The 14,492-nt window shown below is 33.9% G+C and overlaps 1 protein-coding gene across 3 annotated transcripts in view; it reads left to right on the plus strand.

The window, feature by feature from the left end:
* SBF2 (SET binding factor 2) overlaps positions 1-14,492 on the plus strand; it is a 449,069-nt gene that overhangs the window by 261,915 nt on the left and 172,662 nt on the right. For all 3 annotated transcript variants that reach the window (XM_003122980.5, XM_005661131.3, XM_013994573.2), the window contains 4 exons: positions 1,560-1,637; positions 2,776-2,889; positions 3,594-3,722; positions 6,415-6,513. In XM_003122980.5, the coding sequence (XP_003123028.2) occupies positions 1,560-1,637; positions 2,776-2,889; positions 3,594-3,722; positions 6,415-6,513 (420 nt within the window). The remainder of the gene's footprint in view (positions 1-1,559; positions 1,638-2,775; positions 2,890-3,593; positions 3,723-6,414; positions 6,514-14,492) is intronic.

The following is a 14,492-nucleotide window of genomic DNA, read 5'->3' on the forward strand; positions in this document are numbered from 1 at the left end:
TTCAGTCCCTGGCTCTGGAACTTCTATATGTCGCTTGAGGCCAAAAAAAAAAAAGGTAGCATATAAAACCTGTGATTTCACAGATGATATAATCTAACAAAATACTAGATTTAAAGAGATGAGTTGATTTAAAGACATTTTAAAGAAAACTATTAATTAAAGAGTTCCATCAGTGGTATGTAGATATAGCTAAAGCTGAGAAGATAGTATTTGAGTGATTGAAAAGTTTTGTTTTTAGAAATATTAATTAAGTTTTAAAATCTTATATATGATTACTTAGTGATATTTTTAATTATTCGGAGATTAAGTACCAAAATTAGCAAAGATTAAGATTTCAGTTTTTAAGTCAATGGCTCTTGGTAGAGGTTCTGCTGCACACTGGTGTACCTTAATCTATAACACCAGTGCCACCAAATTCAATCAATGAGTAAAATTCACTTTTGGTGAAACTGAGTATGCCTCTTTATGTAGTTTTAGATCACACTGGTGGATTAAGTGCTACAGGAGTGTACATAAGAGCATAGTGTATTGTCAAAATAGGACCAAAAAGAAATCACATTTGATGGACTGTGTGGGAGAATTGATACACAAGTACATGAACTTCATTTGGTCACTAAATAATGGTAATCAAATAATTACAGGGTACCTGAACTGTGTAGTAATCATAGATCATTTTATTGACATAAAGACTATTACACTGCAGTAACAATTTTGTGATTGAATTATAAATGTTATTGGTATTTTGCTCGTTTATAAGTTTTGTTCTGAATTTTTTTGTCTATTGTAAGTATATTACCAAATCCTGGCTATTTGAAATGATTCTGCAAAGACAAAAATTTACTGCATACTGATGCAAAATCTTTTTTTTCCTCTAAGTCCTACATGGACTTTTTTTTCTTACCTGCTCTCCATCCTACTTTCCTTCAAAGTCTAATGCAAATATTACCTTCTTTTTTTAGCTTTCCATAGGTTGAATTAATTATACTTTATACTCATATATTATTATTTTATGTATTTATAATACTTGTCACATTGTATTATGCTGTTACCCTTCTGGACTGTGAGGTTCATAAGCTTATTCTCTTTATCCTCAGTATTTCAGTTAATTAATTAATTAATTTTTAATTACACTAAGAAACAAAACAAATGCTTAAGGTTTCAATTATACAGACATATAGCTCTGCCTTAGACCTACCTCTTCCCAGAGGTAATTACTAGTTCATAATTTTGTATATATTCTTTCAGTACTTTACATTTTCATTTATATGTAGATCGGTACATGTACATATATGATTTAAGGTTTATTTTGTTTTATTTTCAAATAAATGAAACCACACTATTTATGTTTTCCTAGATCACTTTTTTTATTAAATATTTTTTCTTGGAGATCTTCTCACATAGTACATACAGAGCTGCTTCAGCTAACTGCACTGTATTTCATGAAGGGATTTATTGTAATTCATGTATTGACACTTTTACATCTAAATGCCCCAAGTAGATAAAATAATAGGTTTCATTGATATTAAAATCTCTTATGTAACAAAGCTTCTTTGCTTTAGATTCTACACCCAGATTTGGAAGTAGCAGATCATGCCTTCCCTCCTCCACGAACAGCTTTATCCCACTCAAAAATGCTGGTAAGAAGCTGAACATTTAAATTCGATGTTTTCAAAGAGAGTTGCTTTTCTTTGTATGTTTTTCAAAGAAGCTAAATATAGTGAGAGTTAGAGGGACAGCCTAGTAAAGGTGTGCCAAATTAGATGTTAGGAGATTTGCCACCGACTGACCTTGTGACCTGCTCAAAGAGAAGCCCCAGGTAGCACACTGCTTGAGGGAGTGGGCTAAGACTATTGCTCTGAGGAGGCATGAGTAAGTATAGGACAAAAAAATCAGAACCTGGATTATAGCCTGAAAAACTGTGCCAAGCACCAAATCAAAAGGGTCAGGCAAGGGTTTAAAAAAAAAAAAAAGGGAAGCTTACAAAAAATGGAAACAGATTGTCGGTAACAGGAGAGAATCAAGTTTGAGGACTGAATGGATGAAAGTAGTTCCAAATGAAAGCTATAAAAGGGTGACTGTATAACAGAGGCCCTTCTTTAATTTTGACCAGTGCATTTCTCAGAGATGGGCTTTGTAGCCAATAAGGAACATCATAGAGCTGCACACTTTTGACAAGTTACTGAAGCATTCTTAACCATTTCCTGATCAATTAAATGAAGAGTTGACTAAATCCATAGGTTTCCTTACAGTTCTAAAACTCTAATTTTTAAAAAAATCTGAAGTATCAAAGTATACTTTGTCATATTTTATTAATGTAAGTATGGATTTTTATAAACTGGATAAGCTTTGGAAGAATTTCATAAGCTTTTAAAATACAGTCTAAAGTTTTTTCTTTTATATTTATGACTGTAATTCTTTTGATGGATATAAAAGTCAAATGACTTGGGAAATATGCCATTCTCTAACATGGTGAAAGCGGAGACTCTGCGACTTTTTTTTTTTTTTTTTCTCTTGAGAGGAAAATTGGATGTACTACAGGCAAGTTTTGTTTGGTTCAATTTTTAAAAGAACTCTTTTAACAGCCTACACTGTCCAGCATTGGGACAGACTAAATGCCTACCAGTTAGTGCTGCCACAAATAAGACTTCTGTGTCAGAAGCACAGACAGATTTGTCCAGTAATCTCTCAGGTTCTTTCCAACTTTTTGACTTGGTCATTTTTTCTTTGTTTTTTAAGAAATTAAGTTAACTAACATATTTCTTCATGTATTTTCAGGATAAAGAAGTGCGTGCAGTTTTTCTTAGATTATTTGCACAACTTTTCCAAGGATATAGATCATGCTTACAACTTATAAGAATTCATGCAGAACCAGTAATACATTTTCACAAGGTAACATACCATATTGTATCAGTTCAAAAATGTAGACTCTAATTTAATAAAACAGCTAGGTTATCTTTTTCTAGTGATGTATTTTGACCTTAAATTACCAAATGTGGTTATTTAAAATCTTTTCTTTGTGTTGTAGATGATAATTTTTAATAATATTAAAAGGAACTGACAGGGAGTTCCTGTTGTGGCTCAGTGGTAGCAAGCCCGACTAGTATCCATGAGGATGCCAGTTCAGTCCCTGACTTTGCTTGGAGGGTTAAGGATCTGGCGTTGCCATGAGCTGTGGTGTAGGTCACAGACACGGCTTGGATCCCATGATGCTGTGACTTGGTGTAGGCCCACAGCTGCAACTCCCACTCGACCCCTAGCATGGGAACTTCCATATGCTGAGTGTGTGGCTCAAAAAGACAAAAAAAAAAAAGAAAAGAAAAAAAAAAGAATTGATATATTTTCCTTGAGAGTATGTTAACTTAATTTTTAAAATTGATTTTTCTTTTAAAATTGAGGTTATTTCTGACTTCATTTTTATTCTTTTCAATACATGTTTTCAGATATCAAAACTCTTTTAGAGAGAAATCTATTTTATAAGAGCACATTTATGCATGAAGATATTTATTTAGCCTTTGATCTTTGTATTTTTGTTTTGACTATTCATCCATTACTAGGTGATAACATACTTATTTCACATTTTCTTTTCTTTACAGACAGCTTTCTTGGGACAGCGTGGTTTGGTTGAGAATGATTTCCTCACTAAAGTTCTCAATGGAATGGCATTTGCAGGTTTTATTTCAGAAAGGGGTCCTCCCTATAGATCCTGTGATCTCTTTGATGAGGTATGTTTCTTATTCAAATGAATGCATTATTTATAGACAAAAATAAACTAGTAGATAAAAGCAGAGATGTAGTATTTTAAATATTTAATCAAAATCAAAAATATTTATTATTGTGCATATCAGATCTTGTTGATAATGTGGATTAGAAAAATTAGGAAAATATAATTACAGGATGTTTCAAGTACATAAAAATCTTGAAGAACTGAATTTTAAATAGTTGATTAAAATCTTTTTGAAAAAGTGACTGATCATATAAATAGAACTTACCAGTATTATAGAGGGAAAGGTCTAAGCTTAATGTATATTTGTATTTATATGTGTTACTTCAGAGTACAGTTACATGTAATCTATCAGTGTCCTAGAGTTATAGTTTAGCTTAGTCATTCTTACTAATCAATAATCAGCATTTGTCTAGCTCCCTTAAGAGATAGTAAACATAAGGAAGACAGATTTAGTCTCTATCTTCAAGAAATTGACCATTTAAAAAGAGAGTTATGGCAGTCGCAACTCAGAATAAGGATTTTATTTTGTGTTGTGATTTTTCTTTATTGTAATACATCTTTCCATTTATCATTTAGCTATGTTCATTGCAGCCCATTCTGGTAGATAGAACAATTACTCTTACTCTTATTTCAATTTTTGGAAGAGCAGTGTTCTGGAACCAATAAATCTAAAAGCTCCTAGAAGTCTGTAAAAGAAAAATACTCCTGACACTCGAGATAGTGGAGAACGTAGTAGTGATCATGTTTTTCTGGCGGTAGTTTAATTTGTATAGAAAAGATAGAAATCAAAGTCATTAAAAAAAAAAAAAGTAATCAAAGTCTTAAAGATCAGAAATCAAAGTCTTAAAGATCCGTGGTTCAGAGAAGGATCTTTTATTCTCTGTAAAGACAGTTTAAGTATTTACAGATAAGAATGAAAGAAAAGGCACATATTTTAGTTCTGAGTATGGAGATTTGCACTAAATGCTTTACTTAATAATAACATAAAACAAATGAAGATATAGGAGAGATTACCCTTAGGTGGACAGTTCCTTCTGATCAGTTATTGATCTCTGGTTCTCTAAAATGATCAGTTGTTGACTAAAACTAACATGTATCAGCCTTTAGATTTTGAATTAAGTCATTGATACATAATGTTTTACGTGGATAAGTCAGATAGACCCCAAGGTCCTACATGAAGCATTCTAAATAGTAAGATTAGTTTATGTACCCTTTCCTTTCTATCCAAATTCCTTTAGTAACCCTCTGGCAGCTTCATCACAACTAATAAGTCAGATTGATTACTTCCAGAAAATTTGTTTGCCAACTTGCCACAGCCTCTGACTATTTTTGTAAGTCCTTCCTTTGCCTGGAGTTCTCTCTACTTTTCAGTCCATTTTTCATACTCTGCTCATATCTTACCATCTCCTCCAGACTTTCCCAAAGTAGATGACTCTGAGAGCCACTAATCTGCATTAAGCTTATTTTATGTCTCTAACTTTATATGGCAACTTGTCTTTTATTATGTACATTTATATACACAAGATATATATATCCTTCAGATTAGAAATAGTGATAAGACAAAGACTTGTCCAAGATTCCTTAATGTTCATCCAGTTCTGTGTTCTGTCTACAGTGATGATTTTTGGTGTCATATCGATGTTGTTTTTGGAAAGCCAGTTATTCATATGTATGCTTTAGTCAAGGATGTAAAATAAATGAGACACCAGACCTAAGTAATTTTTCCTTCTACCCTCTTTGGGCGTTTAATTGGCTTGCATGGCAATGTATGTTTGGGAAAATTGCATTTGCTCCTGGGAAAGGGATCCTTGTTTTCCTTCAGCCAAGGGCAGAGAAGGTATATGGAGCTATGAGCAGCAGCTTGCACTGTGTATTATCCTGTTCCCATACCCACCAAATAGGCCTGTTAGAAGTAAAGCAATGTTTGACTTTCTTTGACAGTCCTTCTGAATCTTGGCCTAGAATAGGTGAGGTCATAGTTTATTCACCTGTCTGCTCAGATGAGACTCCTACTTCCTAGAATGAAAAATCCTGTATTATATCATTTAAAAAATAATCCATCTGTTTACCTCTTCCTCAGACCCTGTATTTTTCCTGCCAGTCCTCTTTGTTCCACTGCAAGTGTACACACTAACACAGTTCTCCCAGGAAATTAGTTGGTAAGGAAGTGGATCCGAGTTTATATAATTTGAGAACTAGAAGGAGCCTAAGGGCCATCTTGTTCTTCCATCTTACTTTAGAGATGAAGAAACTGAAGCTCTGGAGTTTCAGTGACTTGTTCCAGATCACACTGTTAGCAGATGTAGGACTAAAGTGACCCAATTTGAACATTTGGTTCCTTCTGTGAGTTAGGGAAATATTTAGAGACTCTCTGACCGTCTGAAATTCTCTGAGTGAGAGAATTCTGAGTGAGGCCTGGAGAATGAATATCTCTCTGAGTTCCAGAAGCAACTTTTCCCAAAAAGAAATGGACTGTGAATCATCATAGAGAGACCTCCAGAACATCCAAGGACTCGATTAACTAGAATAGAGGTGAAACCCTGTAAAAGTCTAAAACACTTTGTTTTAATAACAGCTTATATGTTAGATGCTTTTTGGCTTATAACTTGTGTGACATTATCACCGTCACACAGTTTTCTATTTCAGCATATTTTGCAGTTGATGTTTTACCATTTGATTGTTTTTCCAAGTTGGTAGCTTTTGAAGTTGAACGAATTAAAGTTGAAGAAAATAACCCACTGAAGATGATAAAGCATGTCAGAGAACTTGCTGAGCAACTATTCAAAAATGTAAGTATATTTATTTAGATAGTCATTAATTTTAAAAATATTAATAAGGTATTTAGTTTGAAAAGCTAAAAAGCTTACTATTCCTGGTGATTATCTTTTTTGCTCTGACTTTAAACCTTTGAGGCTATAAGTTACAAGATATGACAGTTGTTACTGTGCATCAAAATAGATCTCATTTTTCAAAGTGATTTTTCTGTGAATCACTGTATTATGAAAACATCTTAGTCACAATTTTTCAGTTGTCATCTGCCTTCATTGTGATTTTCACTTAGGTCTCTGTCTAAGAGCATATTGAGCATTTTCGAGATATAAAGATTAGATTCATTGGAGACCAGAACTGACTAGTGTACTCTGCTTCAGCTTGGTACAGTGATTGTCCACTGTATCAGGAAAATCATTGAGTTGTATTGTTTTGAACATATAGGGAGTGGGAAGCCAAAAGAAAGATAACTGTCAGGCGACTACAGAAACTCGAGTGAAATATTCCCTGATAGAAGAAATGCAGGAAGTTAAAAAGATTGGGATGTCATAAAGTGTGCAGTGATCATTTGGATACCAGAAAAGAAGAGAACCCCAAAATGCATGTGGAAAAGTGGAATTTGCTGATGATTACTAGTTATTTCTTCTGCTTGTAAATGTCAGAGTTGAGAAAAGGAAAGTATGTTCTTCCAGGGGAAAGTTGAGAAAAGATATGTTTTTAAGAAAATATAGTTAAGGGAGTTCCCGTCGTGGCTCAGTGGTTGACGAATCCGACTAGGAACCATGAAGTTGCGGGTTCAATCCCTGGCCTTGTTCAGTGGGTTAAGGACTCAGCATTGCCGTGAGCTGTGGTGTAGGTTACAGACGTGGCTCGGATCCCGCGTTGCTATGGCTCTGGCGTAGGCCAGTGGCTACAGCTCCGATTCGACCCCTAGCCTAGGAACCTCCATATGCCGCGGGAGCGGCCACGGCCCTAGAAAACTCAAAACGACAAAAAAAAAAAAAAAAAAATATATATATATATATATATATAGTTAAGAAAAGATTTGGGGTCCATATCCTAATATTGTTCAACTTCATTATTTGAATTGGTAGACCTTTTTGGATGTTGGGTCATTAGTCAGTGCTTTGTTACATCCATTAGAAATCTGAGAACCAACTGGATAAAAGCAGGAATACTAAATTGTGTTTCTTTGTTTCATATTATTCAATTATTTAGGAATTTTATTTCTCAAATTATTTAAAAATTTATTTCTTGGCCTGATACCCTAAACTCCATATTTATAACTGTGTCCAGTACAATAAATCTATTTCTTGATTAGTATGCAGAAACTTAAAAATTGCTTTCTGTGCTGGTCTTTGCCATTTATGGTGGCTGTGTAGAACTAGTATATAGTGTGATCACATGAGAAATTTCTGTGGACCTATTGTAATCATAATAAATATTGACAACATGCCAAGCATGTGTCAAGCACTTTACATACATCATCTCTAATCTTCGTAACAATGTAAGATAGGTGTCATTGTCTCCATTTTACTAGAGATAATTGGCTCAGGATCATATGGTTACTAATTGATTGAATCTGGGTTTTAAATTCAGGAATTTTCATCTATCCAGTTCCTAAGCCTGCGTTCTTTCACTCCATTAGGCTGGCTCATCTCCAATTGGAAAAATAATGGAATGCTACTTCCAATGGCTGACTTTATACATTGTTCTTTATAAAGCTCTTTAATGTATTTTCTCATTTGATCTTAGAAATGGTCCTGTGAGATGGATAGAGCAGGTGTTGAAATGTGAGGAAATTGAAGATTAGAGAGGTTTTTTTTCCTTTCTCACTAAGGGTGATTTGTTTATGGATTTCAAAGAGTAGCAAAACATGAAATGGGAATCAGTGTTTGAGACTCTGGGACTGATCCCTTTAATAACTGAATGTTCATTTCTTAGATTTTTATAAGACTATTTTATTTCAGAACTGCAAAATTTTATATCATACTGTTTATTCAGTATGTATTTATTAAACACCTACTAGTTTCAGGCATTTTCTAGGCATATAATTCCTCTAATACCCTTGAGAAGAGGATACACATATATGATGAATGAATATTTGAGAATATTCCGGTGGATTGTCATCAGAGCTGGGGTTCTGACACGGGTTCGTCTCTGTCACATGACTGAGTATGCAATGTATGTGAGGGAGCGTGCCAAGCCATTTTAATGCAAAAAACAAAGTAAATACCTTTCTTGCCATTCCAGAACTTAAGTTTAATGATACCTAGCTTACACTAAGCCAACACAAAACTGAGAACTGCAACAACAACAAAATATATACACACACACTAATTTTACATTCTTAAGGGTGAATGTAAAACACAAACGGCCCACATCATATAACACTTTTTAAGTGATCATCAATGGAGGATTGTATTACTAGGTAAGATATGGAAATCACCCTTTAAATGTGCTCTGAATTTCTTGAGCCCTTACTAGACTTCCCCCTCCACACACACACACACACACACACACACACACACACACACATTCTATTCCATTTAATATAATCAACTCTGTTTATTCAGTATGTATTTATTAAACACCTACTAGTTTCAGGCATTTTCTAGGCATATAATTCCTCTAATACCCTTGAGAAGAGGATACACATACATGATGAATGAGTATTTGAGAATATTCTGTGGATTGTCATCAGACTTTATGAGATTCCCTCTAGTTCTAAGATTATGAAGTCCATAATGGTCCCAGCATTTCTGAAGTAAATGCTTGACAAAATTAAAAAGCAGACATGATGGTAAAGTTACTTTCTTGGGTTGTTCAGGAGATTGAGGGGACGGAGGAAGGATGGTCGCAATGAAAGGTAAATAATCCAGATGGTTCTATTTTTAACTAGTCAGTTTTTTAAAAATCACATTTCTAAAATTCCCTTTTGGTAAGGAGAAAACCAACCATGTAATTTGACTGTTTCCTTATTATTGGGTTAGAATTGAAACCTGGTGATTCCATTCAGATGTTTGTAAATACTTTATTGCACTAAAGTCTGGTATGCGTATCCAGCCTCTCTCCTTCACTTCCCTTTGAAGTACCTCAAAAATGAACCTTAATTATCCAGTTTCTTCTCACCACTCCTTTATAGTGCCTTTTAGTAAGTAGGAATGAATCGTAGGAATGTGAGGAGATGTAAGTAAGATGAATTGCAACTGGGTTTAGCTGCTTTTTTAACTTTCTGATGCTTCCTTTATTTATTTATTACTTACAATATTTTTTGTTTACAATTAAGAAAAGTGGTGACTTTGGTGAAGAAGAAGAGGGAAGTTAGTATGAAGAAGAGGAAAGGAATAAATTCATTAGAGACAAATGTGTAAGCATTGGCAGGGTTATATACTATTAAGATTTTTATTGGGCATGCATTGGTAGAGCTTCTCTTTCCATGTCCATTTGATAATAATTCAAAGTCTGCCCACTTTGGTTTTCAGAATCCTTGTTGTCTACATGATAGCATCTTCAGCAACTTACCTGCTCTTTCCCTATGATTCTTGGGACACACTTATAAAGGACCACTAACTGAATGCAAAATGAGAATATTAAAATAGGCAGGACAAAAACTTTATAAACATCCATTCCAAGGTATCAAAAAATCTGTTGGACATGTGTTTTACTCTTTTAAATAGTGCAGTTTTTCTAATTTGTTTTACATCTTGCTGTCCTACATAATCATTTGCTAGATTGTGTAACTTGTCTGTTTTTTTTAAAAAAAGTTAAAGGCAAAATGAGAGAGGACTTAGACTTTCCTATAAAATGATAGATTTCTGTTTGTGCTCTATAGATATACTATTGCCTAGAGTTGAAACAAATAGGCTTTTAAAATTCTAATGGGAGAAAAAGCCCAAATGCAGGAATAGCCATTCTAAATTACATTAAGATCTATACCCTTTATGTTTCTGCAGAAAGTTAATTTCACTACCAGGCACATTTAATCTATACTGATGATGTTTGTACTCTTTCCCAACTGTGAATAAAAGGATTTGTTGTTGTTATAGGAAGGAAGTAAATATTGTGGTCATCTTTCATCTTTAAAAATTAAAAACATAAACAACTTAGATTATTATAATGAAATGAGGCCCCTAATCCAAAGCATAAAAATTAAACTCCTTCCTCCAACTTATATTATTTGTTTATTCATTTTAAGTTAGATTTACTATGATAAAATTTATATATAGTAAAATTTACCCTATTAGATTTACTATGATGAAATTTATATATAGTAAAATTTACCCTGTTAGATTTACTATGATGAAATTTATATATAGTAAAATTTACCCTTTACACTTTGATGAAGTTTGGCAAATGAAGTTATCCAACCACCACCACCACAGCAGCAACATATCTATCACCCCCCACCCAACTTTTCTTAATGCACCCTTATAGTCACATCCTCCTACTATCTCATACTCTTGGCACCTGAGCTGTTTTCTGTCTCTGTAGTTTTTGCCTTTTCTGTAATGTCGTTATGTGGTTTTTTGAGTTTGGATTCTTTTTCTTAGTATAATGCATTTAAGATTCACCCATGTTACTGCATATATGAGTTATTCCTTTTTATTGTTGAGTGGTATTCCATTATATCGGTGTACCAGTTTTATTTATCTGTTAACCAACTAAAGGACAATTTTGGCAATTATGAGTAAAACTGCCCTGAACATTTGCATGGGTTTTTGTGTGAACATAAGTATTCATTTCTTTTGGGTAAATATTTAGTAATAGGATGCTGAAAACAGTAACAATATATATGATATATAACAATATAGCAATGTATTTCTTTCTCTATATAAGAAACTACCAATTGTTTTCTTAAGTGTCTGTACCATTTTGCATTCCCACCAGCAATATGTTGTGAAAGTTCTGTTTGCTCCACATCTTCACCAACGTGTGGTATTCTCATTGGAATTTTTTGTTTTGCTTTGTTCTTAGCCATTCTAATAGGGTTTGGTATTACCTTTTTATGGTTTTAATTTGGATGTCAGCAGGTGAGTATTAGATCCTAGCCAGTCGTTTTATGCCCTCTGGGTACTTGTGAAAAGAGTACTTGTCTTAGATTATGAAGCCTCCATTTTAATGTCATGAATTAGAGCAGTTGTTATCAACAGGGGCAGACTCCTTCCCCCGAGAAATTTGGCAATGTCCAAAGACACTTTTTGGTTGTCACAACTGGAGAAGGTGTGCTACTGGCCGCTAGTAAAGAGGACAGGGCTGCTTCTAAACATCTTAACAATATGCAAGACACCCACTCCTTCCCACTCCCCACTGCTAAACAGAGAATTATCTAGCCCCAAATGTCAGTAGTGTCAAAGTTGAGAAACCTTGGATTAGGGCAACCAGCACATTAGATATTAAAGTCATACACCACATTTCTTTGTATTAAGGATGAGACATTAATTCAATTAGATAATCATTGAAAGACCTATGAGGATAGAAAGTTGAGAGTTTTTCATTCCATCACAGCCAGGCAACTCTAAAAATTCCAGGTATATTTTGTCAATGTTTAGTGATGTAATCCAGTGATAACATTGGCTTTGGCTGTATTTGAAAGGATTTGTAAAGAATTTGTATAATATAACCCTAGGTATGATTGATGCACATAAAATAATTATTAAATGCTTAAATTAACATGGGAAATTTAGTAACCTTCGACAAGGTCACATTGATTCCAATGTGTAGGAAGGAATTTTTTTCACCAGTATGCCTACTTTGAATTTCCAGTAAGATCTGGAGCTTTCTGTTTTGTTTTGTTTTGCTTTGCTTTTATTTGAAGTGTTTTCTCAGCCTGGTTTTTGTAAGCCCTAGGAATATTCTCATTTAGCTTGCCAAAAACAGAGAGAGAGAGAAAAGAAAATCCATGTTTCCAGACCAGTTGGTGTATGTGTCATTTTTTTCAAGTCTGAGAAAATCATTATGCCTCCTATTGCTATAGTACACTCTAAAAGCAGGATTACAGAGCCGACTTCTTGAAAATCATTATCCAACTTTAAAAGTCCCTCTGAGCAATAATAGTATGTTTTGCCAGCTTTCTTAATTGCCTTGGGCAGAATTATGTTTACCGTAAGTATGTAGTTATCTAAATCCTTGGTTATTACTTTATATTTGCATTTCTCTAAAGTCAAAAATGAATCTTTGACTGTTTCTTTGTTCTGTTGAAAAATAATGATTTCAACACAGAGATTCAACAACAAAATCAGGATGCAGTTTTAAATGAGCCCAGTAATCTTCAAGAGACTGATCTGGATGCATTTGGAGTTACAAATAAGAGCATATGTTTCCAAGAATATACCGAGTTCAGTGAGCCTTTAAATGTCTCACATTATTGCCATCTCCTCATAAGTCATTATGTGACTAAGCTGGATGTGAGGTGGTGAATGTGGTCCTTTATATTTACCTTACTACCCGTTAGAGGGCAGCAGTGTACAGATTCGGCAGCCAGAAAACCAAATAGCACTAGATCTTGGGGCATGAGCTTTTTTTGAATTTTCGAAACACAGTTGAATGTATTATTATTTAGTAACTTTAACCCATAATCAGAATTTTTATGTAGACTGTCACAATTAAAGGATAACCTCAACTTTGAACTTTGTTTTAAAATGATTTTTTAGAATGTTTATTATTCTGAATTGTGCATGGATTTGGTTTAAAATATTTCAAATTGCTTATGAGAATAACACTGTTAGTGACAAATAGCTATGTCTTTTCTTTTAATAAGTGATTTTTATTTAAACCCTTATTGAATACTATTATTGTTATTGTTGTTCAAATATAAGTAGGAGTTCCTGCTGTGGCGCAGTTGGTTAATGATCCTGCTTGTCTCTGTGGAGGCACCAGTTTGATCTCCGGTCCAGTGCAATGGGTTAAGAATCCATTGTTGCTGCAGCTGGGGTGTAGGTCACAGCTCTGGATTGAATTTGATCTTGGGCTTGGGAATTTCCATGTGCCACGCAGGTGGGACCAAGAAAGAAAATAAAACAAAATAAATAAGTAGATAAATAAAATAAAAGTAGCTGGTAGTATGATGGGAAATCTTGGGAGAAAGAGGTATAGTGTCATGCCATAGAATATGCAGTGACTAAACATTTTTCAAAGGAATATACTCTAGACTTTTGGAAAAGAGCTTTCAAAGAAGAGCTTTCCCATTATTTTGGGAAAGTGTGTGTGTGTGTTGTAAAGCTTTCCTGTAACTTTTTCCACTCTCACAAGGACATTATGAAGTAGGTACTATATTATTATCTTCATTATCAATGAGGAAACTAAAACACAAATGATAAGTGAATTCACACTGCACCAGGTTACAGTGCTAGTAAGTGGCTAAGCTAGATTTCACCCAGGAGGTCTCACATCGGAGACCATGAGCTAAAAATATTTCAGTTGTATTACCCTCTGTCCTTGGATTGTCTAACTCTCTTCCTTCTGAATTGTAGTGCCTGCTGTCTCTATCACATTTTCACACGTAGTCCTGTTTATGGGCTTCTCTATTCCATTAGCCCTTTTAACCCTTCACTGATACCAATTACCATACTGTATTAATTATTAAAGGTTTCTATAAATTTTGATATCGGGAAAGTTTGACTTTCCCCATTTACTCTTCTTCAAAATTCCCTTGACTGTTTTTGGATCTTTGTTCTTCCATATAAAATTTAGGCTGAACCTGTTATATTATAGGATTTTAACTAGAAGCAATCAATATGTATATCTTGATTTTTTAGACCACCTTAAGTCATCTTTGAAATAAGATAGAAAAATATATAGTAAGAGAGAGATAAAATATAGCTAGAAAAGATACTGGCATACCAAGAAAAGTGTCTACTTTTACTTTACCATGTTTTAAAATTTGTTTTAATATTATTTACATCATGGGAAATACATTTAAAGTTTTAATTTTATTATTAAGAAAATTATGCATCTATGGAAACAGAAGTAGTGAATAATATACTTTAAGTGATTCAGA

The sequence above is a fragment of the Sus scrofa genome, chromosome 2, assembly GCF_000003025.6.
Source record: "Sus scrofa isolate TJ Tabasco breed Duroc chromosome 2, Sscrofa11.1, whole genome shotgun sequence".
In the NCBI taxonomy this organism is placed as follows: Eukaryota; Metazoa; Chordata; class Mammalia; order Artiodactyla; family Suidae; genus Sus; species Sus scrofa.